The sequence below is a fragment of the Arvicola amphibius genome, chromosome 14 (assembly GCF_903992535.2).
Source record: "Arvicola amphibius chromosome 14, mArvAmp1.2, whole genome shotgun sequence".
Taxonomy (NCBI): Eukaryota; Metazoa; Chordata; class Mammalia; order Rodentia; family Cricetidae; genus Arvicola; species Arvicola amphibius.
Window position 1 is genome coordinate 37,738,136 of NC_052060.1, and position 18,724 is coordinate 37,756,859.

General features: G+C 45.2%; 1 protein-coding gene across 3 annotated transcripts; it reads left to right on the forward strand.

Moving 5' to 3' along the window:
* The first annotated feature begins 99 nt into the window (after nucleotides 1-99).
* Pla2g12a (phospholipase A2 group XIIA) lies at nucleotides 100-15,668 on the forward strand. Of its 3 annotated transcripts, XM_038311427.2 has the most exons (5): nucleotides 2,319-2,613; nucleotides 5,533-5,549; nucleotides 8,872-8,948; nucleotides 10,242-10,407; nucleotides 14,726-15,668. In XM_038311427.2, exons 1-5 carry the CDS (start codon nucleotides 2,519-2,521, stop codon nucleotides 14,842-14,844), a joined length of 474 nt encoding a protein of 157 aa, XP_038167355.1. In that variant the 5' UTR covers nucleotides 2,319-2,518; the 3' UTR covers nucleotides 14,845-15,668. The 3 variants fall into 3 exon arrangements, 2 of the variants coding, with proteins under 2 accessions (XP_038167354.1, XP_038167355.1); XR_005283134.1 differs by lacking the exons at nucleotides 2,319-2,613; nucleotides 5,533-5,549; nucleotides 14,726-15,668 and adding exons at nucleotides 100-369; nucleotides 10,712-12,799 and having other exon boundaries at nucleotides 10,242-10,519; XM_038311426.2 differs by lacking the exons at nucleotides 2,319-2,613; nucleotides 5,533-5,549 and adding an exon at nucleotides 100-369.
* Nucleotides 15,669-18,724: the final 3,056 nt, after the last annotated feature.

Here is an 18,724-nt window from a genome sequence, read left to right on the forward strand (position 1 = left end):
GGCCCGGGTGAGCGGCGCGCGCCCCCGCCGGCCCGCCCCTCCGCGCAGCTGAGTGACGGCGCGCGCCCCCGCGAGCGCGGAGGAGGCCGGGACCTGAGCCGGAGCGCGCGCCGCTGCCCAGCCCGGCCGCCCGGCCGCGCAGCTAGATGGTGGCCCCGCGGCCCGCGCCCGCCCGGGGGCCCGCGCTCCCGCTTCTGCTCCTGCTCCTGCTGGCCGCCGCGCGGGGCCAGGAACAGGACCAGACCACCGACTGGAGGGCCACCCTCAAGACCATCCGCAACGGCATCCACAAGATCGACACGTACCTCAACGCCGCGCTCGACCTGCTGGGCGGCGAGGACGGGCTCTGCCAGTACAAGTGCCGCGACGGTGCGGGGGATGGGGAACGGGGCGGGGGAATGGGGCGACTGGTGTGGGGCGAGGGGTTGGGGGACAGGTGCCGGGCAAGAGGTGGGGGGACAGGTGTGGGGCGGGAGGAATGGGGGGGACAGGTGCAGGGCAGAGGGATGGGAGCGCAGATGCGGGCGGAGGATGGGGGACAGGTGTCCAGACTGGGGAGGCGGGAGACAGATGCAGGCCAGGGATGTGGAGGGACAAGTGCGGGGCAGAAGAATGGAGGGACTCGTGCGGGACAGGGTGATGGGGGAACAGGTGCGGGCAGACCTTGACAACGTCCTCGGGTGTGGAAAGAGTGAGCAGCGCTTGGAGCGTGCTGTCCTTGGGATTGAGCAATCTGGGAACAAACGTGACAGGTCGCCAGAGTGCACGGTCTGCTCACTCGGCTCTCCATAACTTCTGATTTTTTTTTCCCGCCCTCCCTCCCCATTTTCTTTTCCGGAGATTGCACAGAGTTGCCTAAGAACTCACTGATTGATGTACGGACTCTGGAAGTGAAGTGGAACATACTGATTTTAGCGCAGGCGGAAACACACACAAATATCTTGTAATGTAGTCAGCTGAGCAAAAAGAAAAAGCCAAACGATAATTTTAAAGCCATCAGTTTATTTTAAGTGATGTTTGTTTCTTATCCTGCAAAGCTAAGAAAAATAAATTGTGACTTTTGTACAGATATTTGGTGTACTTCGCATTTGAGGGAGGTGTACTGGATTTAAAGAGTTTGCTAACTGCTAGAAAACAGTGTACTAAAACTTGAGGTTTTGTTTTACTTTGGTTTTTGAGTCTCAGGTAACCCATACTGGCACAGAACTCAGTGTAGCTGAGGCTAGCCTTGAACTCTTGATTCCCTGCCTCAGCCTGTCCCGTGCTGGTATGACAGACATCCACTTGTGTGCTTTGTAGCTTTCTTTCCTTGGATATCTGTGGCTTCTCTTCCTTATGCCCTGTCTGTATTGTAGTTTTTAGGTCACTCCTTTCACAGTTTGAAACTTTCTGTTTGAATCTAAGAACTTGCTTCATGGCAATACGGATGGTAATACACTCAGCACTCAAGGCAGCAATTTGGGGGTTTAGGGGTTTTGTTTTTGTTTTTTGTTGTTGTTTATTTTAAGTTTTTTTTAGCATTTTTTTTGAGGGGATGGAACTTCTGTTTGGCAATTCAAACTATTAGGATAGAACTTGAAAAATCAAGTTTCTTATGCAATTAGCCAAGGCTGTCAGCTGAAAATAAAAGGGAAATTCATGACTTTAGTGAGAAAGCCTGATTGCTGAGTTGATAATCTTAATAAAAACCTGAAAAACTGTGATGCCAATGCTGCCCGTGAGCCTCCGTTAGGTAGAAAACCCCCACCTTTCCGTTCATACAAAAAAATGCACCATTGCTTCTAGTGCTCTTCCTTTGCTTCCAAACTTTAGGCCTAAAGATTTCCACCAGTGAGCACCAAGAAGAATATTTTTATTTATTTATATTTTTATTTATTTATTTATTTATTTATTTATTTATTTATTTATTATGTATACAATATTCTGTGTCTGTGTGTATGCCTGCAGGCCAGAAGAGGGCACCAGACCTCATTACAGATGGTTGTGAGCTACCATGTGGTTGCTGGGAATTGAACTCAGGACCTTTGGAAGAGCAGGCAATGCTCATAACCACTGAGCCATCTCTCCAGCCCCAAGAAGAATATTTTTTAAAAGATTTATTTATTAATGTATATAGTATCCTGCCTGCAGGCCAGAAGAGGGCAACCAGAGAGTTGTGAGCCACCATGTGGTTGCTGGGAATTGAACTCAAGACCTCTGGAAGAGCAGTCAGTGCTCTTAACCACTGAGCTATCTCTCCAGCCCCAAGAAGAATATTTTTGTTCTAGTAAAATGTATTGGGGTACTTCACGGGTAATGAGGATTAAATGATAACTTTGCTAAGGCAAAAGTTCTAACTTAATTCCTGACCATTATGCAAATATTAGTCTTGACCATGTGTCAGGAGTTGATAGACTGGGGATTCATCCCTGGATGAATCTTCCGTTCTAGTGGGGAGAAGCAGGCTGTGAGTCAAGAGCTGTGTGCTTACAGATGTGCTGTGAGCCATGCCTTGAAACAATAAACTTCCTCAACATAAATGGAAGACTCCCACAGTGGTACTGGGAAGTACTGGGAGCCGTTTGCCCCTGAGATAGGATGCTCCAGGACAGAGGAATGTCTCAGGATTGAAAAGTAGCAAGAGTGCTCGGTGATAATCAGGGCAGAATCGTCCCAGGCTGAGGGAACAGGGAGTACACAGTTGCAGAGGACAGGACCATAGGAAGGCCAGTCAGTGTGACCCTGAGGGCACAGCCTGTGGCAACAGAAAGAAACAGCTGCTCTTCACAGAGACAAGGAAGGCCTCAAAGGTACCGTCCTCATAAACAGCTGTGGGTCTGGGGCTGTAGAGCTGCTTACGTTGAGAGCATATCAGACCGATGCTATCCCTCCAAAAAGGCTGCTTTAAACTTTCCTTTTCTTGTTTTCATTTCCTTCAAGACTCACAGAATTTGCCACCATGCTCTTAGGTAGGACAAGAACTGTTGAATGCAGCAAATGTGTGCGTGTCCATGTAGCTTCCCTGTCCATGGGAGCTTAGTGGTGCACACACTTCTTCCTTTTGGGTCATCTTCCCTTGGATAGGGAAATGCCTTTGTGAGTTATGTGAGGAACAATTTTATGTTTGCCATTTTTCTTTTACTTGTGGATGCGTATGTGTACGTGCATGTATGTGGTGCATGCAAGTGGGTGTTGAGTGCTGGGCACATGTAGAGGCCGAGAGAGATTGCTGACTGACCTTCTTGGTTACTCTTCACCTTGCTCCCTTAGGACAGTGTCTCTCTGAAAGCAAGTGCACTGATATGCCTAGGGTAGCCCGACAGTGAGCTCCAGGCATCTGCCCATCTCTGTCTCCCGACACTGGGGATGCAGGCACACACTCCTCTGCCCAGCCATTTACTGGGTGCTAGGGATTTGAACTTAGTTCTGGCTTAGTGTGGCATAACAACCACCCTTACCTACTTGAGCCAGCTTCCAAGCCCTTAACTTTTTTTTTCTCCCTGACATCAAAGGAAATTAAGGGAGAAAAGTTTTCCATTTCTGTTAAAAAAATATAGAGGAAAAAATAGCTTCTAAAGTGTTTTTAGAATTTTGAATATTGTTCATTCCTCTAGTTTTATATACACTAACAGGAGCCTCTAAGTGTTGTACTGAGAATTAAGCATCCGTAGGTAGGGAAGCCATATGCAGGGTTCAGACAAAAGGTGGCAATGATTCTGTCTAATTTGGGAGGAGTCGGAGTGATGAGCGAGGGTTGGATTTGCAGTACACTTTGAAGGAAGAGCCTAAAGGATTTGCAGTTGGCTTGGCAGTACTTGTGACTAGGGCAAAAAATGATAGCAGAGGCGATGGAGGAGAGAGCGGGGAACACTGGCGGCATGTCCTTGCGTGTGAAAAGTGTGGTTTCTAGCATGCAAAGGAAGAGACTGGTCAGGAGCAGGCAGCACACCCCTGTTACTAGGTGGAGGTAGGAAGTGGGTACACGTTAGGTTCTGACTGTGGATTTTTCAGTGAGGAAGGAATGAAACCATCAGCTTTTAGGAGTCCTAAGAATGAAGATGTTGGGTGACCTCGGGTAGGTGGAGAGTTACTCTCAGGGCCATACGGAGATGGATGGTTTAGGTTTGTCCCCGCTGTCCGTCCTGCATACACAGCGGTAGTATCTTTGTGTGACCCAGTTACCATCTCACCTGCTTCATGTTTCTCAGGCAAGATGAGTGAGTCTGTTTGAGAATATTTATATCAAATCTGAAAAAATAATAATGTGGGGGTGGGGCGAGAGGTAGGAAGAGAGAATGGTAAGTTTCTCAATTCCTGTAAATTCTCGAGTTTTTGATGCACAGGGAGTTGAGAAAACAGTAAGAAGTCCACGACTTATGTCAGTGGTTCTCAGCCTTCCTGATGCTGCGACCCTTTTATGCAGTTCATCGTGTTGTGGTGACCCTCAACCATACAATTATTTTGTGCTACTTCATAACTATAATTTTGCTACTGTTATGAATCGTAATGTAGATGTGTGATATGCCGTGTGGTCTTAGGCAACCCTGTAAAAGGGTCATTTGACCTCCAGAGGGGTCGCGACCCACAAGTCAAGAACCACCAAGTTATGTCAAACAGGACAAGTAATGAACGACCTTCCCACACAGGTGTACTCTTGGGTTTAGGTCTTCCTCCTATTTCTTTCTTTTCTTAGTTTTCTGTATCTGCTTATGGAGTCTGGGGAGCTGTGGCCACAGCACCTCATGATGTTGTGGTTTGGCTCTAAGTGTGGTCCTTCCATTAGTGAACTTTTGTTGCTTTGTAAAAGCCATTAACAGTAGAAATGTTTAAGTTTTCATGTTCAGCATCTCATAACACCGCTTATAGCAATATTTTAAATAGTATTAGTACTTAATTTGGCACCTGACTTGGCTCAGTATTTTTTATTTTATTTTATGTGTGTGAGTGTTTTGCCTGTGTGTAGGTATGCTCATCACATGCAGAAGAGGGCATCAACCCTGGAGCTGAAGTTACAGGCTGTTGTGAGCCTCTGTCTGGGTGCTAGGAACCAAATCTGGGTCCTGTGCTAAAGAAGCAAGTGTACCTAACTGCTGAGCCAGCTCTACACAGCTCATAAATAAATTCCATTTTTAATAAGTAGCTTTCTATATAATTTGTTCTAAATAATTATTTTTTAAATTTGTTTGTTTTTCAAGACAGGGTTTCTCTGTGTAACATTCCTGATTGTCCTGGAACTCACTTGGTAGACCAGGTTGGCCTTGAACACACTGAAATCCACTTGCTTCTGCCCCCCAAGTTCTGGGATTAAAAGTGTGCACCACCTCTGCCCGGCTAACTAATTCTTAAGTTTAACTTTGTTTATTGAGTATGTATTGAGTATGTGTTCATGTAATTTTATTGGGGGGGAGGAGGTACACACACACACACACACACACACACACACAGAGAGAGAGAGAGAGAGAGAGAGAGAGAGAGAGAGAGAGAGAGAGAGAGAGAGAGAGAGAGAGAGAGAGAGCGCACATGAACATGCCATGGTGTACATGTGGAGGTCAGAGGACAGCATTTGGGAAGTGGCTCTCTCCTTTTTATGCGGGACCTAGGGATCAAACTCAGGTTGTCAGTTTTGCAGGAGAAGAGCTTTTGCCTACGGACCCATCTTTCGAGCCTTGAAATAATAATTTAATTTACAGGTGAATTTAGAACTTTAAAACACCGAGCTGTCCTCCAATGTTCATGGTAGGCTTGTCTGTCTGTTCTGTTGGGAAAAAAGCTTTTCATTTTGGCAGAGTATTTCCCCTTTTTATCATCTAGTAATTTCTTGGGTGTTTATTACCTGCTAGGCATCTTCTAGGAACAGGGGACAAAGCTGATCTCATAGAAACTGTTCTGCTAACCTGGCTCAGAAACATCAGAAAGAAAACAACCAACCTTGGTGTGTGGCAGATAGAGACGTGAAGATGCTGTTTTTAGGTGGGGTGAGCTGGGCAGACTGTGAGATGAGTGACGTCAGCAGGTTGTTCTGAAGAGACCCCAGACTAACCAAGCACACATGCACCTGCCCTTTCAGTGCGGATATTAGGGGTCGTGCCCAGCATTTATCCCAGTATTCCTTCCGGTGTCTCATATCCGGCAGGTGTGGGTCTTTCCTATTCAGAGTCGTCAGTTTCCCTCTGAGAGGCAACTCACTGTTAAAACCCATTCAAGAGAAAGCTTTCTGCTGTGTTTAAGGAAATGGAGTGTGCTTCCGAAGAACACTGGTAGTTTTGCCTTCCTTCCAATTTCGTACTTTTTAGAGTATGGCTTGTCTTCGATTAAAACTGAAATTTCATCTCCATTAAAAGGTGTAGGACTAAGAGGTGAAACCTTTACGAGATGCAGGGGACTCTGCCCTCACGAATTGATCGGTCTGCGTCTACTTCGTGGATCGATGGGGTTGTCTTGTGACTGAGCGTGCAGTAAAAGCCTGTCTGGCTGGTTTGTCCCCTTCTGCTCTCTAGTCATGTGATGCCCTGCCCTTTCTGAGGATGAAACCGGCAAAAAGGCCATAACTAGCTGCAACTCCTGAACTTTGGACTCAAAGTGTAAGCCAGAATAAATCTCCTTTAAACAATTACCGCGGCTACTTTGATATTAGCAACAGGAAATAGCCTGAGCTGGAGGTATAGCCCAGGCTAGAACACTGACAGGAAATAGCCTGAGCTGGAGGAATAGCCCAGGCTAGAACACTGGCCTAGCATTCACAGTTCACAAAGCCTTGAATTCAGTCAATTCCCAGCGCAAAAAGAAAAAGGAAGGAAGAAAGAAAAAGAAATGAAAACGAACAAGGCTTCATCTGCCTTCTATGCAGGGCTTTAAACCATAGATAAAAATGTGTAGTTTCTCATGATAGGCACATGGGAACAGTAAACTAGCAGACACTTGACTTAAGCAAAGTCACGACTGGCTGAGAGGTGTCCTAAAGGTTCAGATTGATAACATCATCACTGCTTCTAGAGAGGATTCACCTATAGCAAGATGCTGCTTGCCTCAGTTCAGATTAATATCTGTGGCTCAGGTTTATGATTCCAGACAGCACTAGGCAAATAGCTCTAGATAGAAAGTTCATTAAACAATCATAGATGAGGGGCTGGAGAGATGGCTCAGAGGTTAAGAGCAGTCACTGCTCTTCCAGAGGTCCTGAGTTTAATTCCCAGCAACCACTTGATGGCTCACAACCATCTAGAATATCTGCTGCTCTCTTCTGGTGTGCAGACATGCATGCAGGCCGAATTGTTTTATACATACTAAACAAATAAATCTTTTTAAAAAATGTCATGGATGAAACAATGGGGGATGACTATGTAAAGCAACAGAATGGATTCTGTAAGTGGTCTAAAAAACTAATTACAGAAGTGCTGAAGTTCTAGAAGTAGGTATTTATATATGCTTTGACTTTTTTGAGACAGGGTCCCTCTATGTAGCCCTGGCTGTCCTGGCACTCACTATGTAAACCAGGCTGACCTTAAACTCAGAGAAACCCTCCAACTTCTGCCTCCTGGGTGCTGAGATTAAAGGCTTGCACCACCGTGCCTGACTAGGAGTAGATATTCTTAAGGCTCAATTTTCGAAAGTACTTTCTTTGTACTGCTCCCATTTAATAGTTTAGCCCTGAGATAATAGCTTCCATAAGCTGTGTTAAAATGAATGTTCTATTGCCTCAAAAAGGGTCCATCCTATCAAATGGCATTAAGTTTGGGGTGTCACATTTTACAATTTATATTTATTTATTAATATGTGTATGATGTATGTGTGTGGGTGCATGCATTCCATGCTGTGCATGTGGGGGTCAAGAGGACCACTCATGGTAATCTGTTCTCTTTGTCATGTGTGTTGTGGGGGAACTGAATTCAGGTAATTAAGTTGGTGTCATATTTTACTAGCTATGCTATCTTGATGGCCCCTGGCTGCCACATTTTAAAGAGATGTAACAAGCTGGATGTGGTCAACCTTTGGAGGCCAGTGAGTGAAGGCCCAGGAAACTTAAAAGACTGAAAAGCAAACAGCAGTAGTGCTTATTAATTTTTAATGACAGTTACAGTAGCCTTAGGGATTAGTCTTCTAAATCTACCCAGTGTTCATTGATTTGAGCATTTGTCAACAAGTATTCATTAAGAATGTAATTACATGCCAGAAACTATGCTAGGCCTGGGTATGTACAATAGAAAAAGTCCTGCTTCAGGGTTACATTTCCTTATGAAGAAGCACATAATAAATGAAGGAGGCAGATTGATGACGTGGTGTGTTAGAAATCATGCAGGTTAGAAGTATCACCAGGAAAAGCCGCACTGAAATGTGACTGCTATTCTGTTTGGGCTGCTATAACAAAATGGTATAAACTGGGCGGTTAGAAACAGACTTTCTTATTAGCTGCACTCATGAAACAGTCGGCTGCTGAGAATGGAGTCGGAATGGATGGTCCTGCAGTGCCCTATAGCATACTGAAACTACAGCTGCATAGCCTCCTCTTTCTGAGATTGGGCTGTAGCTGTGCTGATCGTTCACACAGGTGATGTCACGTCATGTGCACCTTTGAGCTCTCCAGTGGTCCAGGATAAGCTCTTGCATGTTTTGACAGGGTATGCTTATAGACGGTAACTGCCTTCATGAATGCTGCACATGTGTGTATGTGTGCACATTTGCATATGTTCTGCATTCTTTACACGAGAACTAAAAATAATTCAATGATCAGCCCTTCTAGTACTCATCAAAATAGATGCATCATTTCTCATGTTTGGTACAACTCAATAGTAAACATCTTCAAGGCTAGTCCAGCACATTATCTACCTTTACAAGTATGTATTTTATTTCTTCCATATTTTATACTAAATATGACAACCTTTGTATTTTACATAGGATCGAAGCCTCTTCCACGCTATGGATTTAAACCGTCCCCACCAAATGGATGTGGCTCTCCATTGTTCGGTGTTCATGTAAATATCTTTTTTCTTTGATAATTTTGTGACTGTTAGTTTAATATTTTTAGTAATGAAAGACTTAAGTGTGTCTTCAAGCTCACAAATAATTTTGGTTACTGCAATGATTGTGTTTATTAGGTTCTGATAAAATACATGTAACAACTAAGCAATACTAAATGGATCTAAAATAATGATTTATTTTTATCTTGTATAGATATTTCATAAATAGTATTTTGTAAGAATCACAAACAGAACTCGGAAATGTAAAGTGCAAAGTTCCGCCGCTTGGGGAGAGAGAGCAGATCAGTCGCTCTTTCTGTATAAAACAGGGGCTACTGGGGGCAGTGTAGGCATTACACAGTTGTTACTGGGGAGACTAGACAGGCCAGTAGCCACAGTAGAGGGTGTGTTTATGAAAACAACTCTATCTGTGAGGGTTGTGTAAGTTAATTGAAACGACTTGAGGATAAATTATAAATTTAGGTAATGCTATCTCTGGCTAATGGAGAAAGGCTTAAAATAAAAAAATAATAAACCACCATTTGAATTATAGGCAGTTAAGAATTTTCTGCAACATTTCACAGAAAGAACATTTCTTTGGAGGGGGAGACAAAATACTCTGAACTATTCTAAGATCATAGTTGTTTAGGCCCTGGAGAAGTCTTCTGATGCTCTTAGGCATGTCTGTTACTTTCAAAGCTGTGCCTTGGGTGGAGGTGCTAGGAAGATGGCTCACTGGGAAAGACTGCGTCTGTACAGGGCGGGGACTTGAGTTCGAATCCCCCACACCAACATACAAGCCAGGCATAGCCACATGGGCCTGTGACCCTAGTGTTGAAGGATGGAGACAGGCAGATCCTGAGAGCTCTCTAGATAATCTGTAGCCAAAACAGTGGTCCAGGTTCGGTGACAGACTTTGTCTCAGGGTATGAGGCAGATAGCAATAGAGGAAGACATTCCGCATCCTCCTCTGGCTGCCCTCCTGTGGCCCCTGTTCTTCACACATGCTCACAAAAACAAAGTCAGTAAGAAAGTTAGTTGTGCATTGTGTTTTGGACAGTTAAAAGTTGTGAAAGTTACTGACAGTTAACTCTAACATTGCAAGATGGAGGGGAGTGTGGTATGGCTGGAACAGCTACCTGGCTAAGGATGGGTAAGGAGAGCTGGGAGAGTCTAACACAGGAAGATTTACAGGAGACCTGTAAACAGGGGTGCCTGCAGCAGCCGTCACTTATTTCTGTGAATGCATCACCAGTGCTGGGAGGTTTGCATCTCACGGACAGTAACCTGTCGCAATGGCTCTCACAGCTGAACGTTGGCATCCCGTCCCTGACAAAGTGCTGCAACCAGCACGACAAGTGCTACGAGACCTGTGGGAAAAGCAAGAACGACTGTGACGAGGAGTTCCAGTACTGCCTCTCCAAGATCTGCCGGGGCGTGCAGAAGACTCTAGGGCTCGCTCAGAACGTCCAGGGTAAGGAGGGGCCTGCAGCCGGGATTCAGATGTTTTTAATATTGCAGTAAACACGTACGTGCTCAGTATAAAAGCATACCAAAGGAGCTTCTTCACATTCATCAACTGTTAGGCCGGGCGGTGGTGGCGCACGCCTTTAATCCCAGCACTTGGGAGGCAGAGGCAGGCGGATCTCTGTGAGTTCGAGACCAGCCTGGTCTACAAGAGCTAGTTCCAGGACAGGCTCCAAAGCTACAGAGAAACCCTGTCTCGAAAAACCAAAAAAAAAAAAAAAAAAAAAAAAAAAAAAAAAAAAAACTGTTAGGATACATCCTCTTCAGTTGCCTGGAGTGAGGAGCTAGCCGGTCGTTTGGTAATCTAAAATTATACACACAGCTGAGAAAACTTGGAGGAGTATCTGAGGCAGAGAAGGGAAGAATTCATGTACCTTGTGCCTGGAATATGTATCGAATCCTTCCAAAGCTAAACATTGAAGCCTTGAAGCCTTGAAGCAGGTTGGCATAGGGATGTTGTAATAAAATGTAATAGGTTGAAGTTGGTTATAGGCAACAGAACCCTCTATGGCCAAATGTGGTCAGCTAGTCACTAACTCCGCCCTCTGATTCAAGGTAAACTTTATTGTCAGTCTCGGAGTGTCAGTGCGAACAAACCCCACAACAATAGACAGTCGTAGCACCAGTGAATTTGAGAGTGCAGTACAGCTGCTAGATTGACAGCTCATGTGCCATGATCCCAGAACTCAGGAGGCTGCATGTTGCATGGCTTTTCCTGGGGATTTGTAAAGAAACATCTGTTCATACTAGAGAGGGCACCAGTAACAGTCCAAAGAAACAGGTCCATCAAAGTCCAGCTTGGTAAGCCCGTGAGTTCAGTGAGGTTCCGTACAGGAACACAGGTGACGTCACTGGAAGCTCCACTCCAGCATGGGTGACGAGAACTTGGGAATGCTGCTTCATTAGAGTCCCGAGCTCCAATCCACCTTCCACTTCGTGTGCACACTTGCGTCCTTAGGACCAAGGACAGCTGGGATGCACACGGAAAAGGTGGCTGGAGTCTCAGGGAGGGCACATTCACAGCCCCTCTACTATCACATCACCACAGACCAGCTTTCGCTGTAGCGTTTCACTTCTTTTATGGTCATGACTGTAGTGCCCAGGCGTCCTGTGGGTCACGGCAGCAGTCTGCTCCATGATGACTGACGGTCAGGTCAGGTCCAGAGAAAACAGCTTCACAACAATGCTGCACCCTTTAGCTCTTGTATTCTTTCTGCTCTCTCTTGCTCCCCTTAACCATTTTTTGTGATATTCCCTGAGCCTTGGAGAGGTGAGAGGTAGAGGTAGGTAAGTATGTAAGAGCACGTGTATGCATGCGTGCGTGCGTATGTTGTGTGTGTGTGTGTGTGTGCGCGTGCACGCACATGCCCACATACGCATGTGGGCAATTCTTTTCTGAGAGTGGGTCTCTATGCCATGACAGCAGATACTTATCCTCAGCATGTGATCAGTTATGAGACTCAACAGTAAGCAGTACCCACTGTAAAAATAAGCCTTCCTCCATGAACAAAGCACACAGCAGCAAAAATCTGTGGGCATCGACAAGAATGAGCATGTAACTGGCAATTTAACAAGCATATCATGTCTATTTAACAAAACAGCATTGCTCTTCACAGTGCAGCCTGCGATTTCCCCCGGGGTTTTGCCTTGGCTTGCATACCGAACATGAATTCCCTGTGTATGACAGGCCTTAAATCCGATCAGAAAGTAGTTGGCTGTGCCCATAACAACTGTACCATAGGACATCAGTGGGCACACCTTACATGGCGTGTTGGTGGTATCAGCACAAAGGGCCATCCCAAAGCTGAACAGTTTTTGACAATACTTCCCTAGCAAGCTATCATGTTCCAGCCTGCATATGTTAGCCATCAGGAAGAAACTTCCAGACTGCTCCCAACCCAATTTCATCGTCTTATAAAGCCCAGCAATAGGGCTTACTATCCAGTTATGGCATGTGACAAGAACAGGGCAGTGGAAATGATTCCAGTAAGCTTGTTGGTGTAACTTACAGGGACATGGGTGAGTACTCTAAAGCACCCGCCCTCCCTAGAGTAGATGACGACTCACAACAGCTACATCACAGATGTCCCAGCCTCCAGTCAGCCTTGTCCTAAGCCAAGCTGAAGTGTCTGTTCAAGTAGGAGCATTAATAAGACTTTCTACTGGAAAGCCAAAGAATGCTCTCTGCAATAAAGTCAGAAGTGGCAAAGAGAAAGGCAAGAAAGAAGCCAGGCGGTGGTGGTGCACGCCTTCAATCGCAGCTCTCGGGAGGCAGAGGCAGGCGGATCTCTGAGAGTTTGAGGCCAGCCTGGACTGTAGAACGAGTTCCAGGACAGGCTCCAAAACTACAGAGAAATCCTAAAACAAACAAACAAAAAGGCAGGAAAGAAAAGTAACATTTTAATGTATTTTCCTTAAAATATTGTGCTAGATAATGTATTCATGTTTTTCTTTGGGTGCTCACAAAAACAAAAAACAAACAAAAAACCAAGTGCTAGACAGGATGCCTGTGTCTTTCAGGGAACTTGTCCCAAGTAGATTGACTGACTTTGAGCTCATGCTCTGGCTATTTCCTGCTCTAGACTGTCTGGTGCTGTAGATCTGATTCTGAAATCCCAGGAAAACGTGTCCAGGAAGAGGTCTCTGCAGCAGATGAAGCCTGAATTCGCCCTTTTACCCACTAGCCTGCTTTTGGCTACAGTAACAAACTGAACCTTGTTTTTTCCCTCAAAGAGACAGAGCAGTGGAGCCAAGTGCCTTGCAGTTCAGTGTGCGTTTCTCTGGTTTTTGTGCTCAGAATCGCACAGTCTTTTGGAAAACTTTAAAAAGGACAAGTTTTAGCACAAGATTCTTCCTTCATGGCAATATCTAAAGAAGGTTGTTTGGGCTGCTGAAAGCTATTTTGTGGTTTATCTCTGTGAATGTAGCAGTCTGAGGTTTCTTAGAATTGGAAAGGTAAGTTGGTAGCTTTATTATAGTCTTAAAAATTTTTAAACATACCAGGGGAAACTACTTTGGATTCCCAGGAACATCCATCCTGGAGCCAAATTTTAGAATTGGTCAAAGAAAGAATGGGTACCATTTAGTATGAGCATCTTCAACACATGTAATCAGTTCTTAGGAGCCGCTGGTCATAGTGATGATACCTTGAGGTTTCTGAGATTTTTTTATTTGCTTTTTAAAAAAATTATTAAATTTGTGTGTGTGCTTGCTTGCACATAGACCACAACACACGTGTGGTGTGTGCGTGCATGCACATAGACCACAGCACATGTGTGTGTGCGTGCATGCACATAGACCACAGCACACGTGTGGAGGTCAGAGGACACAGCCCATGGGGGATGGTTCTGACCTAGTGCCTTTGCCCAGAGTCATGTCTCCAGCTGGAGGTTTCTCTTTAAAGCTTCTTTCTAAGACCGAGGGTACAGCATGTGCTTAGCATGTTAGAGGCCCCAGCCTCACTCTCCAGCAGCAACAGCAGCAGATCCTCCCTTGCCATGTAAACTCTGCCGGTGTCTGACATTGTTTTTGGGGTTACATTTCCCAGCTAAAACGAAAATTAACACTGATGACCCCATTTGTGTTTCATAAAGGTTATTACTTATCTATACAAAGTTGTTCTGAACAATTGACATGGAGCATACATTCATATACATATACATACATACATACACACACACACACACACACACACACACACACACATATATATATATATATATATATATATATATATATATATATGAGAAATGGAATCTGTATGGTGTGTTGCTGGTGTGAGGAACCGGGATGACTTTGACCTCCTACATGTTTGAGTGCACACTGAGGTGTAGCCCGGTTAATAAAAACCCAGAGACAGATATTAGGCTTAAACTTGAAGACCAGAAAAACAAAGCAGCCAGCCACTGGCTCTTACCTGTACTTCAGTCTGAAAATGGTGATCCTGCCTCCAGGAATCCTCAAAATGAGACTGACTGAGAGCTGTCTTCTCCCGTTTTATTCCTCTCTAGTTTTGGGATTAAAGGTGTGTACCACTACCACCTGGTTTCTATGGCTACTGGAATTAGAGGTGGGTGTTACCACTGCCTGGTCTGTAAGGCTGACCAGGGCAGCTGTTTTATTCTCTGATCTTCAGGTGAGAGTTATTGATTAAAATACAAATGAAGTACCACTACACTGAGGGGTGTGGCTACACCAGATACAGAGGTGAGGGCAGAGCATGCTTGGCTCCTGCCCAACAGTGATGACATGTCTTGACCCTGCAGCGTGTGAGACAGCAGTGGAGCTCCTGTTTGACAGTGTCATACATTTGGGCTGCAAGCCATACCTGGACAGCCAGCGAGCCGCATGTTGGTGCCGTTATGAAGAAAAAACAGATCTGTAAGGAAGCCCCTGAAGCTGGTGGGCAGACAAGAATGAAGGACAGTCAACAAACTGACGTGTTCACCGCCTGAAGCCACCTCATTTTTGGAATAGGTCATTGTAAGACCTTCCTAGACTGTGTTTTGATTTTCAAACCTCACAGTGAAAAGGAGTGGAGGGTGGGAAGAAGCAGAGAGAAGAGCATGCTCAGGACTGGGAGTAAGTAGAGAGGACAGCATGCTTGCCTTCATGGGCCTCGCTGTCAGTGGCTCCCCCAAAATGGCAAGAAAAGCTTGAAGATTGTGTGACTTGGTTTTCATAGCTGTACTTTACAATAAAAATGAGAGCAAATGTAAAATTCATTGTAAGAACTTTCCAACATTATTTTGAAATATAAATAATTAGACATATTATTTACTTTGAAATTTCAAATATGCACTTATGCCAAGAAGAAGTAACTACTGTTTCTCTATTTTAATTATGCATTAGGTGGTGTTTCTCTAGAGCCTTCTAAGATAGGATGCATTGTGTTGCTATGGTAACAAGGCCTCCAAGTGTGCATCACTTGTACAGTTGGGACTGCCAGCTGGTACTTCTCTTCAGGGACAACTCAGGACATCTCAGTATTGTGACGTGAACAACATTAAGAAACACAACACTCCCTTTTCACAAACCAGTTCTAACAATTGTCATCTTTTGCTATGAAGTCTAGAAAAGATGGACTTAGTGAGGCAAGTCAGAGCACTATGTGCTGTCAGGTTTGATGTTTAGTCCCTAACACCTCTTCCTCAGCTTATAGTCTGGAGTATTTTTGAAAGAGCTCTTAATAAAAGTTATTCTTGATAATGTTTTCTTCTTGATTATTTCTTGAGTGTTTTCAATTCTTTCCCTGTGGAATCAAAGAGTATGGGAAAGGCGAAGTAGAAAGGACTGTCTCTTGGGACCTTTTACTTACACTGAAAATTAATAGGTGTGCAAGCGGATCCCAGAAAGTCTTGGCTGTCTCTGTATATGCCTATGAATACTGGAGATGTGACGGTCTCAGAATGTTCGGTCATGCTGGCCATTGACTGATGATTTTCTCCAGTCTTTTTATTAACATATGACTTGAGCAAACAAATACTGCAGAACCTCTAGGAGGACGTTTCCTCTCTACAGGTGGGTGTTAATGAAACAGTGATATCGTAAAGCCTATTGGAAAACGTCTGTTCTCTACAGGTCGGGTGTGGATGAAGCCTGACTGGCTCCGAGTCTGGGCAACTTGGAAGCCAGAGGCTAGAGGCCGCTCCGAGTGGTCTCTCATGGCAGTCTCTCACGAGTAGTCCAAAAGAAAAGAAAAAGGAGAAAGAAAAATCCAGGGGACCCTGGGCCCCAAATCGAATGTACCACACAGCACGTGCAATGTTAGCGTTGGGGGACCAGCCCTGCGTAGGTTTTAGCTATGGTGAGCAACCAGACATGAGTGTCAGAGAAGGGCTCAACCGTTAGCCGTGAAGGCTGTGGCTGGCTGACTGGAAGGAGAAAACTCACCACCGAAGCCGCTGGTGTGTGTAGAGGTCAGCATTCGGGCAGATAGAATGCAGAGCTGATGTAAGGAAACCTGGTTCTGGAGCCCAGGGTTCCACATGTCCTCTGCCTGCCCATCTGCGGGTGGGAGGGAACATGGAGAGAGCCTGGCCAAGTTACAAGCACCAAATGGTATGGTAAAAATAAAATGTCGCAGGTCCCCGAATGGCGGCAGTTAACCTTTGGTCTCATTGTAGCTGGCTTATCTTACTAAATAGTTTGGTTTTTGTCTTCTTCCTTCCATCAACAGGGAAGGGAGTTCTCTAAGATTTTGTCTAGTGACTGTCTAGCAGAAACGTGCACCAGACTCACTGAAGTGAAGTAGATAGCATTTACTTTTAATGTCTAAAGTGATGTGTCTGTAATTTTTAAGTAAGTTGTTACAGTTTAGATAGAAACTAGGTATAGGCAGCGGGGCTGGGAATGAAGAAACCTAAATAAGTAAAAAAAAAATAAATATAGGCTACGTCTGCTTTCTCCAAACAAGGTAAAATGGCAGCACAACTTAAACCCATTTTCCTGATCTTTCCCCTTGAAAAACAGGGCTCTGAGTGCTTCACGGGTTTAACTGTCGTCACAACCACCGCTGGAGAAAGAGACTGATATGCCATGTCTTAATGACAGAGGATTGATGTGGGAGTCCCCTCTGTATGCTGTGAATACCATTGGTTAATAAAACTGTTTTGGGCCTGTGCAGGGAATAGAGGTAGGCAGAGAAAACTAAGCTGAATGCTGGGAGAAAGGAGGCCATGAAGTCACTGCTGGAGACAGACAAGCTGAAAATTTGTTGGTAGGCCACGACCTTGTAGTGATGCACAGATTACTAGAAATGGGTTAAATTACGATGTAAGAGTTAGCTAATAAGAAGCTAGAGCTAAAGGGCCAAGCAGTGATTTAAACAATATAGTTTCTGTGTGATTATTGATTATTGTGTGAGCAGCCAGGAACCAAAAGCAGCCTCCTTACAACAGAGGATGTTATTAGGGACAAGTGACTATTAGTAAGCCCAGCCCGCTTCACTTGTCACTCAAATGGGGCCCAGTGACTTGCAGACAAGTGTTTAGGAAAAGGAAAAAGCTTCATTCTGTAAGCCAGCAAGACTGAAGACACGGTAGACACAGTAGACCGGCACCCGTCGGAGGGCACCCGTCGGAGAGCTCACTTTCATGGAAATGGTGGCTTTAGGGTAGTTGAGGGCAGAGGCTGTGTTATCTGCAGATAACCTGCAGATGCCCAAAGCCTGCTGTCAGCAGGGATGAGAATGTGGGCATGCATCCTCCTGCCCTGCCCTTTAAAGACCCCCTGGACCACTTCCGGTCTCCGGGAACACTGCACTCATGCACACACACACACCCCGCCCTCACCCCTACATGCCATGTACACACACATGATTAAATAGTATAATTAAAAAAAACCCAGCCAACTGGCAACGCCTTCACATTTTCATCATCTCTAGTTGGTTACTTTTTTTTTTAAAAAATATTTATTTATTATGTATACAATATTCTGTCTGTGTGTATGCCTGAAAGCCAGAAGAGGGCACCAGACCCCATTACAGATGGTTGTGAGCCACCATGTGGTTGCTGGGAATTGAACTCAGGACCTTTGGAAGAGCAGGCAATGCTCTTAACCTCTGAGCCATCTCTCCAGCCCCTAGTTGGTTACTTTTTAAACGACAAGATGGACACACAGTAGGTACACCAGTGAGGACACAGGAAAAGCCGTCACCATCACCTACAAACCCTCATCCTTCTAAGAATTTCTGCGTACACTTTGACAAATTACTTCTACTTTTGGAAGCCAGATTTAAACATCGAGGAATTGGTAGAGTGCTTGACGAGCATCCAAGAAGCCGGGGTGTGGTGGCACAAGACAGCACAACACGGAGTGTAGAGGCAGGAGGATTAAGGTCATAGGATCTCAGCTACAGGACAATCAAGGAAGGAAGGAGGAAAAAACGGAGGGAGGGAAAAGAAGGCCCAGGAGTTGCCTTCAGCTCTGTTCTGTTTGGCCGAAACTACCTGTCTAAACAAAAAGTCTAAGAAGTAAGTTATTGCAAGCCCTCTAAAGTAACTGGCTGAAGAGAAGCTCTCTCCAGGCGTGACAACAGCAAAAGGCTGCGGGTGTGGGGAGGGCGAGTTCATTAGCCTGGTCGTGCAGCTGCCCCGCTTGCTCCCCTGGGCAGTGGTGGGCAGCGGTGTCCTAACCTCCTCCATCCCACATACCTCTTCCCCTCCCCCACCCCCATATACACACGCACATGCACACACGCACACAAGAGCAGGTTCCTCTGTGAAGGGGTGGGAGAAGAGGCTCGGTGGCGTCCTGGCGTTGCC